Consider the following 21,552-nt stretch of genomic DNA (forward strand, 5'->3'; position numbering starts at 1 on the left):
CAAGGGTCGATTTCCGGCCCCCCGGACCCGACTTCCGGTCTTTCGGGGGGGCTGTTTCCTATCCTTAGGGATCGATTTCCGGTCCCCCGAATCCGACTTCCGGTCTTCTGTGGGCGGCCCCTTCAGGGGTTGACTTCCAGCGCCCCGGATTCGAATTCCGGTCTTTCGGGGGGCGGATCCTTCAGGGGTCTACTTCCGGCCCCCCGGATGCGACTTCCGGTCTATGGGGGTCGGATCCCTCTTCTTAAGGCTCAACTTCCGGCCCCCCGGCTCTGATTTCCGGTCTTTCGCGGGCGGAACCCCCACCCCCCCTTCAAGGGTCGACTTCCGGCCTTCTGGACTAAACTTCCGGTCTTTAAGGGGGCGCGCTCCCACCTCAGGAGCCAACTTCCGCCCTCTGGGATCCAACTTCCGGGGGCGGATCCCTCTCCTCAGGGGTCGACTTCCGGCCCGGAGGGCTCCATTTCCGGTTCTGAGCTAGAAAGCTCAGTGCCACGGCGCCGTGACGTCACGCCTCAGGCCACGCCCCCCCCCTCCCGGCTTTAACCCTTTCGGCGCCGCGGCGCTGCCGGTCGCACAGTGATGACACGTGACTCCGCCACCGCTCGAAGCCCCCTTTTATCGAAATCACCGCTTTTCGCCCCAAAATGAGCACCGCTGGGGACGCAGCCACACCGCGGGGCCACCTATGGCTCTGTGGGTCACCCTATGGGGTCCATCGATGGGTCTGAGGCCCCTCATGGGTCAATCTATGGGTCTGAGCTCCACCTATGGGTCTGAGGTCCCTCCATGGGTCTGTGGGTCCATCTATGGGTCTGTGGGTCCATCTATGGGTCTGAGGTCCATCTATGGGTCTGTGGGTCCATCTATGGGTCTGAGGTCCATCTATGGGTCTGTGGGTCCATCTATGGGTCTGAGGTCCATCTATGCGTCTGTGGGTCCATCTATGGGCCTGTGGGTCCATCTATGGGTCTGTGGTCCCTCCATGGGTCTGTGGATCCATCTATGGGTCTGAGGTCCACCTATGGGTCCATCTATGGGTCCCAGCCCCACTTATGGTCAATCTATGGGTCTGAGCTCCATCTATGGGTCCATCTATGGGTCTGAGCTCCATGTATGGGTCTATGGGTCCATCTATGGGTCTGAGCCCCACCTATGGGTCAATCTATGGGTCTGAGCTCCATCTACGGGTCCATCTGTGGGTCTAAGCTCCCTCTATGGGTCCACCTATGGGTCTATAGGTCCATCTATGGGTCCCAGCCCCACTTATGGGTCAATCTATGGGTCCCAGACCCCCCTATGGGTCCACCTATGGGTCTGAGGTCCATCTATGGGTCCACCTATGGGTCTATGGGTCCATCTATGGGTCTGAGCCCCACCTATGGGTCCATCTATGGGTCTGAGCTCCACCTATGGGTCCACCTATGGGTCTATGGGTCCACCTATGGGTCCCAGCCCCACTTATGGTCAATCTATGGGTCTGAGCTCCATCTATGGGTCCATCTATGGGTCCATCTGTGGGTCTAAGCTCCATCTATGGGTCCATCTATGGGTCTGTGGGTCACCTTATGGGTTCCTTTATGGGTCCTCGGCCCTACCTATGGGTCCATCTATGGGTCTGAGCCCCACTTTTGGGTCCATCTATGGGTCCCAGACCCCCCTATGGGTCCATCTATGGGTCTATGGGTCCATCTATGGGTCCATCTAAGGGTCTGAGCCCCACTTATGGGTCAATCTATGGGTCCCAGCCCCCCCTATGGGTCCATCTATGGGTTTATGGGTCCATCTATGGGTCTGAGCTCCATCTATGAGTCCACTTATGGGCCTATGGGTCCATCTATGGGTCCACCTATGGGTCTATGGGTCCATCTATAGGTCCATCTATGGGCCCATCTATGGGTCCCAGCCCCACTCATGGGTCCATCTATGGGTCTGAGCTCCACCTATGGGTCCACCTGTGGGTCTATGGGTCCATCTATGGGTCTGAGCCCCACTTATGGGTCCATCTATGGGTCTGAGCTCCATCTATGGGTCCACCTATGGGTCTATGGGTCCATCTATGGGTCTGAGCCCCACCTGTGGGTCCACCTGTGGGTCTATGGGTCCATCTATGGGTCCATGTATGGGTCCCAGCCCCACTGATGGTGAATCTATGGGTCTGAGCTCCATCCATGGGTCCACCTATGGGTCTATGGGTCCATCTATGGGTCCATGTATGGGTCCCAGCCCCACCTATGGGTCCACCTATGGGTCTATGGGTCCATCTATGGGTCTGAGCCCCACCTATGGGTCCATCTATGGGTCCTAGCCCCACCTATGGGTCCATCTATGGGTCTGAGCTCCATCTATGGGTCCACCTATGGGTCTATGGGTCCATCTATGGGTCTGAGCTCCATCTATGGGTCCATCTATGGGTCTGAGCCCCACCTATGGGTCCATCTATGGGTCCATCTATGGGTCTGAGCCCCACCTATGGGTCCATCTATGGGTCTGAGCTCCATCTATGGGTCCATCTATGGGTCCTAGCCCTACCTATGGGTCCATCTATGGGTCTGAGCTCCATCTATGGGTCCACCTATGGGTCTAAGCTCCATCTATGGGTCCATGTATGGGTCCCAGCCCCACTGATGGTGAATCTATGGGTCTGAGCCCCACCTATGGGTCCACCTATGGGTCTATGGGTCCATCTATGGGTCCATGTATGGGTCCCAGCCCCACCTATGGGTCCACCTATGGGTCTATGGGTCCATCTATGGGTCTGAGCCCCACCTATGGGTCCATCTATGGGTCCTAGCCCCACCTATGGGTCCATCTATGGGTCTGAGCTCCATCTATGGGTCCACCTATGGGTCTATGGGTCCATCTATGGGTCTGAGCCCCACCTATGGGTCCATCTATGGGTCCATCTATGGGTCTGAGGTCCATCTATGGGTCCATCTATGGGTCCTAGCCCTACCTATGGGTCCATCTATGGGTCTGAGCTCCATCTATGGGTTCACCTATGGGTCTATGGGTCCATCTATGGGTCCATGTATGGGTCCCAGCCCCACTGATGGTGAATCTATGGGTCTGAGCTCCATCTATGGGTCCACCTATGGGTCTAAGCTCCATCTATGGGTCCATGTATGGGTCCCAGCCCCACTGATGGTGAATCTATGGGTCTGAGCCCCACCTATGGGTCCACCTATGGGTCTAAGCTCCACCTATGGGTCCATGTATGGGTCCCAGCCCCACTGATGGTGAATCTATGGGTCTGAGGTCCATCTATGGGTCCACCTGTGGGTCTATGGGTCCACCTATGGGTCCATGTATGGGTCCTAGCCCCACTTATGGGTCCATCTATGGGTCTGAGCTCCATCTATGGGTCCATCTATGGGTCTGAGCCCCACCTATGGGTCCATCTATGGGTCCTAGCCCCACCTATGGGTCCATCTATGGGTCTGAGCTCCATCTATGGGTCCACCTATGGGTCTATGGGTCCATCTATGGATCTGAGCTCCATCTATGGGTCCATCTATGGGTCTGAGCCCCACCTATGGGTCCATCTATGGGTCCTAGCCCTACCTATGGGTCCATCTATGGGTCTGAGCTCCATCTATGGGTCCACCTATGGGTCTATGGGTCCATCTATGGGTCCATGTATGGGTCCCAGCCCCACTGATGGTGAATCTATGGGTCTGAGGTCCATCTATGGGTCCACCTGTGGGTCTATGGGTCCACCTATGGGTCCATGTATGGGTCCCAGCCCCACTGATGTGTGAATCTATGGGTCTGAGGTCCATCTATGGGTCCACCTGTGGGTCTATGGGTCCACCTATGGGTCCATGTATGGGTCCCAGCCCCACTGATGTGTGAATCTATGGGTCTGAGGTCCATCTATGGGTCCACCTGTGGGTCTATGGGTCCATCTATGGGTCCACCTATGGGTCTAGGCTCCACCTATGGGTCCATGTATGGGTCCCAGCCCCACTGATGGTGACTCTATGGGTCCCCCCGGCACCACTCCCTGGCATTGAGGAACATCTTCAACCACGGCGCCGCCCCCCCCCGCGCCACCCCCTTCTCTCCGCCCCACCGCGGCCCCACAGCCGCCCCACATCTCCCCCCCCACTCCTGGGGCCACCACGGCCACTGCCAGCGCAGCACCCCCCGCTCCGGGTGGGGCATAACGGCCAAATGGCGGCCGCAGGGGGAGCAGAGGGCGGCGACCCCCCCCGGGGAACCGTTGGGGTTCATCGGATACGCGACGGTGGCGGCGCCGGAATCGTCCGCGTAACGTAACGGCGCCAGACCGGAAGTCAGCAGAGAGGGGAGGGACGACGGCCGCCGGAAGTGGAAGCGGCCTGAAAGGGGAGGGGGGAGGGGGGGGAGGGGGGTTGGTGGGGGGGGCGCAGAGAGCCACGGGGACCCATAGCGCCCCATAGCGAAACGTTGTGCCCCATAGCGCCCCACAGTGTCGCACAGAGCCCCACAGTGCCCCATAGCGCCCCGTAGTGCCCCATAGCGGCACATAGTGCCCCATAGCCACCCCATAGTGCCCCATAACCACCCCATAGCACCCCATAACCACCCCATAGTGCCCCATAACCACCCCATAGCACCCCATAACCACCCCATAGCCACTCCCCAGCCCCATAACCACCCCATAGTGCCCCATAACCACCCCATAGTGCCCCATAACCACCTGTAACCACCCCATAGCGCCCCATAACCACCCCATAACCACCTCTAACTACCCCATAGCGCCCCATAACCACCCCATAGCCACTCCCCAGCCCCATAACCACCCCATAGCACCCCAGAACCACCTCTAACCACCCCATAGCACCCCATAACCACCCCATAGCGCCCCATAGCACCCCATAACCACCCCATAACACCCCATAACCACCCCATAGCGCCCCATAACCACCCCATAGCCACTCCCCAGCCCCATAACCACCCCATAGGGCCCCATAACCACCCCATAGTGCACCATAACCACCTCTAACCACCCCATAACACCCCATAACCACCCCATAGTGCCCCATATCCACCCCATAGCACCCCATAACCACCCCACAGTGCCCCATAACCACCCCATAGCACCCCATAACCACCCCATAGTACCCCATAGCACCCCATAACCACCCCATAACACCCCATAACCACCCCATAGCACCCCATAACTACCCCATAGCCACTCCCCAGCCCCATAACCACCCCCATAGGGCCCCATAACCACCCCATAGTGCCCCATAACACCCCATAACCACCCCATAGTGCCCCATAACCACTTCTAACCACCCCATAACACCCCATAACCACCCCATAGCCACTCCCCAGCCCCATAACCACCCCACAGTACCCCATAACCACCTCTAACCACCCCATAGCACCCCATAACCACCCCATAACACCCCATAACCACCCCATAGCACCCCATAACTACCCCATAGCCACTCCCCAGCCCCATAACCACCCCATACTGCCCCATAAGCACCCCATAGCGCCCCATAACCACCCCATAGCCACTCCCCAGCCCCATAAGCACCCCATAGCGCCCCATAGGGCCCCACCTTGCCCGTGGGCCACCCAGACCCCCAGCACGGAGCCCTCCATGCCCCTCAGCATCACGGCCCCATAGCACCCCATAACACCCCATAGTGCCCCATAACCACCCCATAGCCACTCCCCAGCCCCATAACCACCCCATAGTGCCCCATAACCACCTCTAACCACCCCGTAACACCCCATAACCACCCCATAGCGCCCCATAACCACCCCATAGCCACTCCCCAGCCCCATAAGCACCCCATAGTGCCCTATAACCACCTCTAACCACTCCATAACACCCCATAGCACCCCATAACCACCCCATAGCACCCCATAACCACCCCATAGCGCCCCATAAGCACCCCATAGCGCCCCATAGGGCCCCACCTTGCCCGTGGGCCACCCAGACCCCCAGCACGGAGCCCTCCATGCCCCTCAGCATCACGGCCCCATAGCACCCCATAACACCCCATAGTGCCCCATAACCACCCCATAGCCACTCCCCAGCCCCATAACCACCCCATAGTGCCCCATAACCACCTCTAACCACCCCGTAACACCCCATAACCACCCCATAGCGCCCCATAACCACCCCATAGCCACTCCCCAGCCCCATAAGCACCCCATAGTGCCCTATAACCACCTCTAACCACTCCATAACACCCCATAGCACCCCATAACCACCCCATAGCACCCCATAACCACCCCATAGCGCCCCATAAGCACCCCATAGCGCCCCATAGGGCCCCACCTTGCCCGTGGGCCACCCAGACCCCCAGCACGGAGCCCTCCATGCCCCTCAGCATCACAGCCGGCCCGGCCTCCACCCGCACGGCCACGAAGCGCGACTCGAAGCGCCCCGATTCGTTTGGGGTCAGCAGCACCGGGGGGGGGGCGGCGCCATCGGCCCCATCTGTGGGGGGGGGGGGGGGGGTTACAATAAGGGGGGGGTCCCAAAAGGGGCCCCGATTCGTTTGGGGTCAGCAGCACCGGGGGGGGGGGGCGGCGCCGTCGGCCCCATCTGTGGGGGGGGGGGGGGGGGGGTACAATAAGGGGGGGGTCACAAAAGGAGGGGGGGGTTCGGAAAGGGGGGGGGGTTATAATGGGGAGGCAGCAGTCCCAAGAGGAGGGGGGGTCTCAATAAGCCCCCCCCCCGCAAGACCCCCACTTATGGGACCCCCTCCCATGCCCCCCCCATCCCCCCCCCCATGGCTCCCCCATTTATGGGACCCCCACCCATAAGACCCCACCCCATGGCTCTACCCCCATAAGACCCCCACCCATGGGACAGCCCGCATAAGACCCCCACTTATGGGACCCCCACTTATGGGACCCCCCCCATTCCCCCCCCCCATAAGACCCCCACTTACGGGACCCCCACCCATGCCCCCCCCCTTCCATGGGACCCCCATTTTATGGGACCCCTCCCCCATTCCCCCCCCAAAAGACCCCCCCCATCGGACCCTCCCCATGGGACCCCCATTTATGAGCCCCACCCATGGGACCCCCACCCAAGGGACCCCCCCCCATAAGACCCCCACTTATGGCACCCCCATCCATGCCCCCTCCCCCCCCCCCATGGGATCCCCATTTATGAGACCCCCACCCATAAGACCCCACCCCATGGCTCTACCCCCATAAGACCCCCACCCACTTATGGGCCCCCCCCCCCATGGGACCCCCATTTATGAGACCCCCCCCAAGGGACCCCCATGTATGGGGCCCCCACTAATGGGACCCCCCCCCCCCCATGGGACCCCCATTTATGAGACCCCCACCCAAAAGACCCCACCCCATGGCTCTACCCCCATAAGACCCCCACCCGCTTATGGGCCCCCCCCCCCTTACGCCCCCCCCCCATGGGACCCCCATTTATGAGACCCCCACCCATAAGACCCCACCCCACGGCTCTACTCCCATAAGACCCCCACCCACTTATGGGCCCCCCCCTTACTCCAACCCCCCCACCCAATGGGACCCCCATTTATGGGACCCCCACCCATAAGACCCCAACCCATGGGACCCCCACCCATAAGACCCCACCCCATGGCTCTACCCCCATAAGACCCCCACCCACTAATGGGACCCCCCCCCCCCATGGGACCCCCATTTATGTGACCCCCACCCACAAGACCCCACCCCATGGCTCTACCCCCATAAGACCCCCACCCACTTATGGCCCCCCCCCCATGGGCCCCCCCCTCACCTCTGCCCCCCGGGGGGTCCCCCACCCAGCCCAGCAGTGCCATCAGCTGGCAGCCATTGCAGACCCCCAGGCTGAAGGTATCGGGGCGCCGCCGGAAGTCCTCCAGGACCCGCCCGAACCCGGGGGTCAAAGCGGGCGACCGCAGCCCACCCTGTGGGGAGGGGGGGGGTTCAGAATGGGGGGGGGGTTGGGGGACAACGTGGGGACCCCGAAAGGGGGTCCAAAGGGAGGAGGAATGGGGGCTCAATGGGATCCAATATGGCGCCCAATGAGAAGTCAATGGGATCCAATATGGCACCCCATGGGAACCCAATGGGATCCAATATGGCGCCCAATGGGAACTCAATGGGATGCAATATGGTGCCCAGTGAGAAGTCAATGGGATCTCAATGGGAACCCCAATGAGAACCCCAAATGGGAACCCCAAATGGGAACTCAATGGGATCCAATATGGCACCCAAAGGGAACCCCAATGGGATCCAATATGGCGCCCAATAGGAAGTCAATGGGATCCAATACGGCGCCCAATGGGAAGTCAATGGGATCCAATATGGTGCCCCATGAGAAGTCAATGGGAACCTCAAATGGGAACCCCAATGGGAACCCAATGGGATCCAATATGGCGCCCAATGGGAACCCAATGGGAATCAATATGGCCCCCAATGGGAACCCAATGGGATCCAATATGGCGCCCAATGGGAACTCAATGGGATCCAATATGGCGCCCAATGGGAACTCAATGGGATCCAATATGGTGCCTAGTGAGAAGTCAATGGGATCTCAATGGGAACCCCAATGGGAACCCCAAATGGGAACCCCAAATGGGAACCCCAATGGGAACTCAATGGAAACCAATATGGCGCCCAATGGGAAGTCAATGGGATCCAATATGGCGCCCCATGGGAACTCAATGGGAACTCAATGGGATCCAATATGTTGGCCAATGGGAACTCAATGGGATCCAATATGGCGCCCAATGGGAACCCAATGGGAACTCAATGGGATCCAATATGTTGGCCAATGGGAACTCAATGGGAACCCCAAATGGGAACCCAAAGGGAACTCAATGGGATCCAATATGGCACCCAATGGGAAGTCAATGGGATCCAATATGGCGTCCAATGGGAACTCCAATGGGAACCCCAATGGGAACCAATATGGCGCCCAGTGGGAACTCAACGGGAACCCCAAATGCGTACTCCTCCCCCCCCCCCCCACCCTCTAGAGCCCCATAAGCCCTTTTGGGGTCTCACCTTTGGCCGACCCCAAAACGTCGGCGTAGCTGAACCCCCCCACAAAGACCACCCCCCGGAAGCCATCGAGGGTCGTGGCGCCGCTGCGGAGGTCCTCCGTGGTGACGTCCCACACCTGTGGGGCACAGCGGGGTCGGGGTTATGGGGTCGGGACGTGGGGGGGGGGCTTTGGGGGAACGCTGCAGAGGGGGAACCCCAAAATGGGATCCTGAATGGGGACGGAATGGGAATCCCAATGGGAATCCCAATGGGAACCAATATGGCGCCCAATGGGATCCAAGATGGCGCCCAATGGGAATCCCAATGGGATCCAATATGGCGCCCAATGGGATCCAATATGGCACCCGATGGGAATCCCAATGGGAACCAATATGGCGCCCAATGGGATCCAAGATGGCGCCCAATGGGAATCCCAATGGGAACCAATATGGTGCCCGATGGGATCCAATATGGCGCCCAATGGGAAGCCAATGGGAACCAATGGGATCCAATATGGCGCCCAATGGGAAGCCAATGGGAACCAATGGAATCCAAGATGGCGCCCAATGGGAACCAAAATGGCACCCAATGGAATCCAATATGGTCGCCAATAGAAAACAATATGGAGCCCAAAGAGAACTCAATGGGAACCAATATGGCGCCCAATGGCGCCCAATGGGAACCCCAAATGGGAACCAATATGGTGCCCAATGGGATCCAATATGGCGCCCAATAGCACCCAATGGGAGCCCCAAATGGGAACCAATATGGCGCCCAATGGTACCCAATGGGAACCCCAAATGAGAACGAATATGGCGCCCAATGGCACTGAATGGGAACCAATATGGCACCCAATGGGATCCAATATGGCGCCCAATGGGATCCAATATGGCGCCCAATGGGAACCAATGGCACCCAATGGTGCCCAATGGAACCCAATGGGATTCAAGATGGCGCCCAATGGCACCCAATGGGGTCTCCCCCGCCCCCCATCCACCCCCTGCCCCACATCCCCCCCATTCCCCCCACAGCCCCCCCCGCCCCACATCCCCCATCCCGCACCCCCCATCCCCCCCCCGCCCCACATCTCCCCGCCCCGCGCTGTGTGTGACCTCGAATTGCGCCATGTGAAAGGCGGCGGCCATTTCTCGGTCCCCATTGCTGCCCTCCTCCCGCAGCACCGCCACGCGCGGCCCCACAGCGCCTATGGGGCGACCCACACATCGCCTCTGCCCCACAGATCCACCGCCCCATACAGCCGCAGCCCCATAGAGCCGCAGCCCCATACAGCCATAACTCCCCATAACCCCATATCCCCCCCATAACCCCATAACCCCCCAAAACCCCATACCCCTCATCCCCACCCCATAACCCCCCAACCCCATAACCCCCCATAGCCCCCCATAACCCCATAACCCCCCAACCCCATAACCCCCCATAGCCCCCCATAACCCCATAACCCCCCAACCCCATAACCCCACAACCCCATAACCCCATATCCCCCCCATAACCCCATAACCCCCCAACCCCATAACCCCACAACCCCATAACCCCCCATCCCCCCCATAACCCCATAACCCCCCAACCCCATAACCCCACAACCCCCCATACCCCCCCATAACCCCGTATCTCCCCAACCCCATAACCCCCCAAAACCCCATACCCCTCATCCCCACCCCATAACCCCCCAACCCCATAACCCCCCATAGCCCCCCATAACCCCATCTACCCCCCACCCCATAACCCATAACCCCATAACCCCATACCCCCCCAAAACCCCATATTCCCCCCCCAACCCCATAACCCCCCCATCACCTCCCATAATTCCTCAACCCCACAACCCCATACCCCCCTATAACCCCATACCCCCCCACAACCCCATAACCCCATACCCCCACATAACCCCATAACCCCCCATAACCCCCCAACCCCATAACCCCATATCCCCCCCATAACCCATAACCCCATAACCCCCCAACCCCACAACCCCATACCCCCCCATACCCCCCTATAACCCCATACGCCCCCATAACCCCATAACCCCCCATAACCCCCCATAACCCCATAACCCCATAACCCCCCATAACCCCATCTCCCCACCCAACCCCATAACCCCCCATAACCCCACAACCCCCCAACCCCATAACCCCATATCCCCCCCATAACCCCATAACCCATAACCCCATAACCCCCCATAACCCCATCTCCCCCCCCCAACCCCATAACCCCATACCCCCATAACCCCATATCCCCCCCATAACCCCATAACCCCATCTCCCCCCCCAACCCCATAACCCCATACCCCCATAACCCCATATCCCCCCCATAACCCCATAACCCCATATCTCCCCCATAACCCCATAACCCATAACCCCATACCCCCCCCAACCCTATAACCCCATAACCCATAACCCATAACCCCATAAGGCGCCATACCGACGTGCGGCGGCGGTCCGGCCGTGAGCGGGAAGCTGACGGAGAAGTGCGCCCCCTGGCGGCGCCTCAGCGCCTTCTCCTCCTCCGCTACGCAGCGCGGCTCCGTCTGCAGCCGCTCCAATTGGAAACTCGTCTCCTCCCACAGCGCCCGCAGCGACCCCACGGAGCCCCGCAGCGCCACAGCGCCCCCCAGCGACAGCGACACCTGCGGGAGGACCGCGGCACACATAGGGAACCCACAGGGACACCATAAGGACCCCATAGGGACACCATAGGGACCTCATAGCCCCATAGGGACACCATAAGGACCCCACAGGGGCACCATAAGGACCCCATAGCCCCATAGGGACCCCATAAGGACCCCATAGGGGCACCATAAGGACCCCATAGCCCCATAGGGACCCCATAAGGACCCCATAGGGGCACCATAAGGACCCCATAGCCCCATAGGGACCCCATAAGGTCCTCATAGGGACCCCATAAGGACTTCATAGCCCCATAGGGACACCATAAGGACCTCATAAGGGCCCCATAAGGACCCCATAGGGGCACCATAGGGACCCCATAGCCCCATAGGGGCATCATAAGGACCCCATAGCCCCATAGGGACACCATAAGGACCGCATAGCCCCATAGGGACCCCATAAGGTCCTCATAGGGACCCCATAAGGACTTCATAGCCTCATAAGGACCCCACAAGGACCCCATAGGGACATAATAAGAACCCCATAGCCTCATAGGGACCCCATAAGGACGCCATAGGGACACCATAAGAACCCCAAAGCCCCATAGGGACCCCATAGGGACCCCATAGGGACACAATAAGAACCCCATAGCCTCATAGGGACCCCATAGGGACCCCATAGGGACACCATAAGGACCCCATAGCCCCATAGGGACCCCATAAGGACCCCATAGGGGCCCCATAGAGACACAATAAGAACCCCATAGCCCCATAGGGACCCCATAAGGACCTCATAGCCCCATAGGGACCCCATATGGACACCATAAGGACCCTATAAGGACCTCACAGCCCCATAGGGGCCCCATAAGGACCCCATAGTGACTCCATAACCACCCAATAAGGACCCTATAAGGACCCCATAGTGACCCCATAAGGACCCCATGTGACCCCCTGGCCATCCCATAACGCCCCTCACCTCCTCGTCCGGCCCTATAGGGCCGCTGGTCCCAATATGGCTGCAGCTGACCCCGCTGTTCCCGTAGCGCTCCAAGATGGCCGCCGCGTCCTCCTCTCTGACCTCCAGCAGCAGCCCCGGCTCCTCCGCGAACAGCAGCGCCAGGGCTGAGGGGTCAGAGGTCAGAGGTCACCGAGGGGTCACGGGGTCAGGGTGGGGTCATGGGGTCAGGGTGGGGTCACGGGGTCAATGAGGGGGCGGGGGGTTATGGGGTCAGAGAGGGGATGTGGTGCTGTGGGGTCAGAGAGGGGTCATGGGGTCATGGGTCAAGGTGGGGTCATGGGGTCACGGGGTCACAGAGGGGTCACGGGGTCAGGAAGGGGTCACGGGGTCAGAGAGGGGTCACAGGGTCAGAGAGGGGGCGTGGGGTTATGGGGTCAGAGAGGGGATGTGGTGGTGTGGGGTCAGAGAGGGGTCATGGGGTTGGGGGTCAAGGTGGGGTCACGGGGTCAGGAAGGGGTCATGGGGTCAGGGGTCAAGGTGGGGTCATGGGGTCAGAGAGGGGTCACGGGGTCAATAAGGGGCATGGGGTCACAGGGTCATGGGGTCAATATGAGGTCACAGGGTCAGGGAGGGGTCATGGGGTCAGAGGTCACAGAGGTCATGGAGGGGTCACGGGGTCAGAGGTCACAGAGGTCATGGGGTCAGGGAGGGGTCACGGGGTCAGAGAAGGGTCGTGGGGTCAGGGGTCAAGGTGGGGTCACAGGGTCACGGAGGGGTCACAGGGTCAGGAAGGGGTCACGGGGTCAAGGTGGGGTCATGGGGTCAGTGCAGGGCTGGGGGGTATTATGGGATGTGGGTCACTATGGGTCACTGGGGGTCATGGGCTATTATGGGCTGTGGGTCAGGGCGGGGTCACTGGGGGTCATTCTGGGTTATTATGGGCTGTGGGTCAGGGTGGGGTCACTGGGGGTCATTCTGGGTTATTATGGGCTGTGGGTCAGGGTGGGGTCACTGGGGGCCATGGACTATTATGGGCTGTGGGTCACTATGGGTCACTGGGGGTCATGGGCTATTATGGGCTATGGGTCACAGCAGGGTCACTGGGGGTCATGGGTTGTTATGGGCTGTGGGTTATTATGGGCTGTGGGTCACTATGGGTCACTGGGGGTCATGGACTATTATGGGCTGTGGGTCAGGGTGGGGTCACTGGGGGTCATTCTGGGTTATTATGGATCATTATGGGCTATTCTGGGCTGGGGGTTATTATGGGCTGTGGATCACATTGGGGTCACTGGGGGTCATTCTGGGCAGCGGGTTATTATGGGCTGTGGGTCACTGGGGGTCATTATGGGTTGTTATGGGCTGTGGGTTATTATGGGCTGTGGATCACATTGGGGTCACTGAGGGTCATTCTGGGTTATTATGGGCTGTGGATCACAGTGGGGTCACTGAGGGTCATTCTGGGTTATTATGGGCTGTGGGTCACTGGGGGTCATTATGGGTTGTTATGGGCTGTGGGTTATTATGGGCTGTGGATCACATTGGGGTCACTGAGGGTCATTCTGGGTTATTATGGGCTGTGGATCACAGTGGGGTCACTGAGGGTCATTCTGGGTTATTATGGGCTGTGGGTCAGGGCGGGGTCACTGGGGGTCATTCTGGGTTATTATGGGCTGTAGGTCAGGGCGGGGTCACTGGGGGTCATGGGCTATTATGGGCTGTGGGTCAGGACGGGGTCACTGGGGGTCATTCTGGGTTATTATGGGCTGTGGGTCAGGACGGGGTCACTGGGGGTCATCCCGTACGGTCGCTGTCCGTGCCGGCGGTGCTGAATCGCAGGCTGAGGCCGCAGTTGCCGGCGAAGGCCATCTCCAGGGCGCAGCTGAGCAGACCGCCGTCGCTCACATCGTGGCCCGCCGTCACCGCGCGCTCTGCCGGCCCCACACGCACACGTGGGGCCCCAAAGCCACATGGGGGGGACCCCAAAGCCCATATGGGGACCCCAAAGCCCATAGGGGACCTACAAACCCTATAGGGGATCTACAAAACCCCACATGGGAACCCAAAGCCCATAGGGGACCTACAACCCCTATAGGGGATCTACAAAACCCCATATGGGGACTCAAAGGCCATAGGGGGACTCCAAAGCCCATAAGGGACCCTATATCTCATATGGGACCCCAAAGCCCATAGGAGGAACATGAAGGCCACAGGGGGACCCCAAAGCCAACATGGGGACCCCATATCCCCCCCCCGACCCTATAGCCCTTCCCCAACCCCAAATGCCCCCCACTGACCCCATAACCCTTCCCCGACCCCATATCCCCCCCCACTGACCCCACATCCCCTCCAACCCCCCATATCCCCCCCAATGACCCCATATATCTTCCCCTACCCCATATCCCCCCCAATGACCCCATATCCCTTCCCCACCCCATATCCCCCCCACTGACCCCATATTCCCCCCAATGACCCCATATCCCTTCCCCCACCCCATATCCCCCCCCCCCATGCCGACCCCATAAGCGCCCACCTTTGAGCAGCTCCTGGGTGACCCTAAAAGCGGCCGTGAGGGTTTTGGGGTCGTCGAGGTCGGGGCACGAATCCCCTATTTGGGAGTAGACCTGCGCCAAAGCGCTGCCCCCCAAACGGTGCCGGCCCGGATTTAGGGCCACCCACAGCAGCGCCCCTATGGGGTCACAATAAGGTTATGGGGTGGCGAGAAACCCCATAGGGCCCTATGTGGGATATGGGGTGGGGAGAAACCCTATAGGGCCCTATGTGGGATATGGGGTGGGGAGAAACCCTATAGGGCCCTATGTGGGATATGGGGTGGGGAGAAACCCTATAGGGCCCTATGTGGGATATGGGGCGGGGAGAAGCTCTATGGGGTCCCAAAACAGTTATGGGGTGAGAGGAAACCCTATGGGGAACAATAAGGGATATGGGGTGGGGAGAAACCCTATGGGGTGAGGGAAGAGTTATGGAGTGCGGAGAAGCTCTATAGGGCCCCATGTGGGATATGGGGTGGGGAGAAGCCCTATGGGGTCCTATGGGGTCTGTGGGGTGGGGAACAGCCCTATGGGGCCCTATGGGGTTTGTGGGGTGGGGAGCTGCCCTATGGGGCCCTATGGGGCTCTATGGGGTGGGGAGCTGCCCCATGGGGCCCTATGGGGTCTATGGGGTCTGGAGCTGCCCCATGGGGCCCTATGGGTCTGTGGGGTGGGGAGCCGCCCTATGGGGCTGTATGGGGTCTGTGGGGTCGCCCACCTCTCCCTCCGGGACATTTGAGGTCGGGGCTGACGGTGGCGGTGATGTCGGGGCAGAAGGCGTAGGCGGAGATCACCAACGTGCCTGGGGTCAGAGGTCACGGGGTCAGAGGTCACGGGGTCATGGGGTCAGACTCCCCTCCCCCTTGGCATTGCCTGACCCACCAATGAGACCCCATAACCTCCATGTTCTCCTATCCCATCAGCCCACTGTGACCCCATAACCTCACCATGACCCCATGACCTTTGACCCCCACGACCACGTGACCCACCGGGCACCATGACGGTGTCGCTCCCCACGCGTGCCGCCATATTGAGTCCCCATCACCCCATAAGAACCCCATAACCCCACCATAACCCCATGTCACATGACCCCCCCACGACCACATGACCCCTCCATGACCACGTGACCCCCCCCCCATGACCCCTTCCATGATCACGTGACCCACCGGGTGCCATGACGGTGTCTGTTCCAATGCCTGCCGCCATGCTGAGTCCCCATAGCCCTGCCATGACCCCATAGCCCCTCCTTTGACCCCATGACCTTTGACCTCTGTGACCACGTGACCCACCGGGCGCCATGACGATGTCGTTCCCCACGCGTGCCGCCATATTGAGTCCCCATCACCCCATCAGGACCCCATAACCCCACCATAACCCCATGTCACATGACCCCCCCCTGACCACATGACCCTCCCCCATGATCATGTGACCCCTTCCATGATCACGTGACCCACCGGGCGCCATGACGGTGTCGTTCCCCACGCGTGCCGCCATATTGAGTCCCCATAGCCCCACCATGACCCCATAGCCCCTCCTTTGACCCCATGACCTTTGACCCCCAGGACCACGTGACCCACCGGGCGCCATGACGGTGTCGTTCCCCACGCGTGCCGCCATGCTGAGCGAATCCTTCCCCCCATCCACGGCCACTCCGAGCTGCTCCATGGCGCCCACCATCCCCCGGCACGCGGCCACCAACGCCGCCCCCTCCTCCCCCGCTTTGCTCCCCCACATCCAATTGGCCGAGCACTTCACGTCCTGCGGGGTCAGAGGTCACGGGGGGGGGGTCAGAGGTCACGGGGGATAGGAGGGCATGGGGGGGACAGAGGTCACTGGAGGGGGTTCGGAGGGCATGGGGGGTGGGGGGGTCAGAGGGCATGGGGGGTCAGAGGGCATGGGGGGCGGGAGGTCAGAGGTCACAGGGGGTTGGAGTGCCTTGGGGGGGTCAGAGGTCATGGGGGTCAGAGGAGGTTGGAGGTCATGGGGGATAGGAGGGCATGGGGGTGACAGAAGTCACCGGGGGGGGTTGGAGGGCATGGGGGGGTCAGAGGTCACAGGGGGTCAAACCCCCCCAGTGATTCCCCCCACTGCCCCCATCCCCACCTCGCCACCCCCATCCCCCCCCAGCGCCACTGACTGCCCCCACCCCATTGACCCCACCCCCACCCCACTGCCCCCACACCCACCCCACTGCCCCTATGACCATCCCATTGACCCCACCCCCACCCCACTGCCCCCATCCCCCCCCAGCCCCACTGACCCCACCTCCACCCCACTGCCCCTATGACCACCCCATTGACCCCACCCCCGCCCCATTGCCCCCACTGACACCACACTCCCCCCACCGCCCCCACCCCACTGCCCGCACCCCCCCACTGCCCCCACCCCACTGACCCCACCCCCACCCCACCGCCCCCACTGACCCCACACCCCCCCTACCACCCCCACCCCACTGACCCCACTGCCCCTATGACCACCCAATTGACCCCACCCCACTGACCCCACACCCCCCCCACCGCCCCCACCCCACTGCCCCCACACCCCCACCGCCCCCACCCCACTGACCCCACTGACCCCACTGACCCCACTGCCCGTATGACCACCCAATTGACCCCACCCCACTGACCCCACCGCCTCCCCCCCACCCCACTGCCCCTATGACCACCCCATTGACCCCACCCCCACCCCACTGCCCCCACTGACCCCCCCCCACCCCCCAGCCCCACTGACCCACCCCCACCCCACCGCCCCCACTGACCCCACACCCCCCCTACCACCCCCACCCCACTGACCCCACTGCCCCTATGACCACCCAATTGACCCCACCCCACTGACCCCACACCCCCCCCACCGCCCCCACCCCACTGCCCCCACACCCCCACCGCCCCCACCCCACTGACCCCACTGACCCCACTGACCCCACTGCCCGTATGACCACCCAATTGACCCCACCCCACTGACCCCACCGCCTCCCCCCCACCCCACTGCCCCTATGACCACCCCATTGACCCCACCCCCACCCCACTGCCCCCACTGACCCCCCCCCCACCCCCCAGCCCCACTGACCCACCCCCACCCCACCGCCCCCACTGACCCCACACCCCCCCTACCACCCCCACCCCACTGACCCCACTGCCCCTATGACCACCCAATTGACCCCACCCCACTGACCCCACACCCCCCCCACCGCCCCCACCCCACTGCCCCCACACCCCCACCGCCCCCACCCCACTGACCCCACTGACCCCACTGACCCCACTGCCCGTATGACCACCCAATTGACCCCACCCCACTGACCCCACCGCCTCCCCCCCACCCCACTGCCCCTATGACCACCCCATTGACCCCACCCCCACCCCACTGCCCCCACTGACCCCCCCCCACCCCCCAGCCCCACTGACCCACCCCCACCCCACTGCCCCCACTGACCCCACACCCCTCCCACTGCCCCCACATCCACCCCATTGACCCCACACTGCCCCCACCCCCACCCCATTGACCCCATACCCACCCCACTGACCCCCCCCACCCCACTGACCCCACTGCCCCTATGGCCACCCAATTGACCCCACCCCACTGACCCCCCCCCACCCCACTGCCCCCATACCGAGCCCCCAGCCCCACTGACCCCCCCCCACCCCACTGCCCCCACTGACCCCACACCCCTCCCACTGCCCCCACATCCACCCCATTGACCCCACACTGCCCCCACCCCACTGCCCCCATCCCCCCCCCCCCCACCTTGAGCTCGGTGACGCGGGCGAAGCAGAGGTTGGTGATGGCCTCGCATAGGGCCAGGCGGGCCCCGGCTGCGGGGTCCAGGAGCCCTTTAATGGGCTGCTCCCCTAAAGACGTCGCTGCCCCCGTAAGCTCCAAATGGGACAGCGCCACCACCGCCACGTCGGCCAACGGGGTGTGGAGGGGACCCACGCACTGCTGCTGGGCCACCAACCCCGTCACTGAGCGGTCCACCTGCGGGGGATATGGGGTATGGGGTCAGGAAGGGGGATATGGGGTGGGGTATGGGGTGTGAGAGGGGGTTATGGGGTCAGGGGGTGTGGAGGGGACCCACGCACTGCTGCTGGGCCACCAACACTGTCACTGAGCGGTCCACCTGCGGGGGATATGGGGTATGGGGTTATGGGGTGGGGTATGGGGTCAGGAAGGGGGGTATGGGGGCAGGAAGGGGGATATGGGGTCAGGGGATGGGGTATGGGGTCAGGGGGTGTGGAGGGGACCCACACACTGCAGCTGGGCCACCAACCCCATCACTGAGCGGTCCACGTGCGGGGGATATGGGGTTATGGGCTTATGGGGTGAGGTATGGGCTTATGGGGTGGGGTATGGGGTCAGGAAGGGGGGTATGGGGTTATGGGGTCAGGGGGTTGCTGCCCACAGCCAGCAGCCTCAGCACTCTCTCCATGCAGACACACACAGAACCCATATCACACACACATAACACGCACATAACACACATAACCCATATCACACACACACGTCACACACGTATGACCCACATATGACCCACATATGACCCCCGTATGTCACACCTTATTGGTGAGGTACCGTTTGCTGCCCACCGCCGGCAGTCTCAGCACTCTCTCCATTCACACACACATAACACACACATATAACATACAACACACACGTATGACACACGTATGACACACGTATGACCCACCTTGTTGGTGAGGTACCATTTGCTGCCCACCGCCGGCAGTCTCAGCACTCTCTCCATTCACACACATACATAACCCATGTCACATACACATAACCCATATCACACACACATAACCCATATCACACACACGTATGGCACACGTATGACACACGTATGACCCCCGTATGACCCACCTTGTTGGTGAGGTACCGTTTGCTGCCCACGGCTGGCAGTCTCAGCACTCTCTCCATTCACACACACACAGAACCCATATAACCCATATGACACACACATAACCCATATGACACACACATATGACACACATATGACACACGTATGACCCCCGTATGACCCACCTTGTTGGTGAGGTACCATTTGCTGCCCACGGCCGGCAGTCTCAGCACTCTCTCCATTCACACACACACAGAACCCATATAACCCATATGACACACACATAACCCATATGACACACACATATGACACACATATGACACACGTATGACCCCCGTATGACCCACCTTGTTGGTGAGGTACCATTTGCTGCCCACGGCCGGCAGTCTCAGCACTCTCTCCATTCACACACACACAGAACCCATATAACCCATATGACACACACATAACCCATATGACACACACGTATGACCCACGTATGACCCCCGTATGACCCACCTTGTTGGTGAGGTACCGTTTGCTGCCCACTGCCGGCAGTCTCAGCACTCTCTCCAGCGCCGCCCCCACCGACAGCGCTGCGGGCAGAGACAGCGCGCGGAGCACCGCCGGGGAGCGGCGCAGCCGGAACTCCTAACGGGGATTCGTTAATTAGGGGAGTGTTAATTAATTAGGGGGGGTGATTCATTAATGGGGGGGGACAGCACAGCCGGAACTCCTAACGGGGATTCGTTAATTAGGGGAGTGTTAATTAATTAAGGGATGTGATTCATTAATGGGGGGGGCAGCACAGCCGGAACTCCTAACGGGGATTCGTTAATTAGGGGAGTGTTAATTAATTAAGGGATGTGATTCATTAATGGGGGGGGCAGCACAGCCGGAACTCCTAACGGGGATTCGTTAATTAGGGGAGTGTTTGTTAATTAGGGGGGGTGATTCATTAATGGGGGGGGACAGCACAGCCGGAACTCCTAACGGGGATTCGTTAATTAGGGGAGTGTTAATTAATTAAGGGATGTGATTCATTAATGGGGGGGGCAGCACAGCCGGAACTCCTAACGGGGATTCGTTAATTAGGGGAGTGTTTGTTAATTAGGGGGGGTGATTCATTAATGGGGGGGGACAGCACAGCCGGAACTCCTAACGGGGATTCGTTAATTAGGGGAGTGTTTGTTAATTAAGGGATGTGATTCATTAATGGGGGGGGGGGAACCATGCAGCCGGAACTCCTAACGGGGGTTAATTAGGGGAGTGTTAATTAGTTAAGGGATGTGATTCATCAATGGGGGGGACAGCGCAGCCGGAACTCCTAACGGGGATTCGTTAATTAGGGGAGTGTTAATTAGTTAAGGGATGTGATTCATCAATGGGGGGGAGCAGCGCAGCCGGAACTCCTAACGGGGGTTAATTAGGGAATTGTTAATTAATTAAGGGATGTGATTCATTAATGGGGGGGGGGAACAATGCAGCCAGAACTCCTAACGGGGGTTAATTACATCATTAATTAAGGGATGTGATTCATTAATGGGGGGGGAACAGCGCAGCCGGAACTCCTAACGGGGCTTAATTAGGGGAGTGTTAATTAGGGGGGGTGATTCATTAATGGGGGGGGGACAGCGCA

At 60.5% G+C, this 21,552-nt stretch overlaps 1 protein-coding gene across 1 annotated transcript; it reads right to left on the bottom strand.

The window, feature by feature from the left end:
* Window positions 1–1,329: 1,329 nt before the first annotated feature.
* LOC101751749 (phosphoribosylformylglycinamidine synthase-like) lies at window positions 1,330–20,564 on the bottom strand (the record flags this gene model as incomplete). Its single annotated transcript, XM_040657214.2, has 17 exons — window positions 1,330–3,284; window positions 3,390–3,483; window positions 3,534–3,896; window positions 3,940–4,343; window positions 6,287–6,448; window positions 7,742–7,892; window positions 8,995–9,109; window positions 10,086–10,177; window positions 11,410–11,614; window positions 12,570–12,715; window positions 14,357–14,482; window positions 15,085–15,240; window positions 15,822–15,905; window positions 16,681–16,861; window positions 18,845–19,075; window positions 19,785–19,835; window positions 20,433–20,564. Coding segments are annotated over 15 exons (2,256 nt in total), but the record flags the coding sequence as incomplete, so codon positions are not given.
* Between the last annotated feature and the right edge of the window lie 988 nt (window positions 20,565–21,552).

Source organism: Gallus gallus, unplaced genomic scaffold (genome assembly GCF_016699485.2).
Source record: "Gallus gallus isolate bGalGal1 unplaced genomic scaffold, bGalGal1.mat.broiler.GRCg7b scaffold_62, whole genome shotgun sequence".
Lineage (NCBI taxonomy): Eukaryota > Metazoa > Chordata > Aves > Galliformes > Phasianidae > Gallus > Gallus gallus.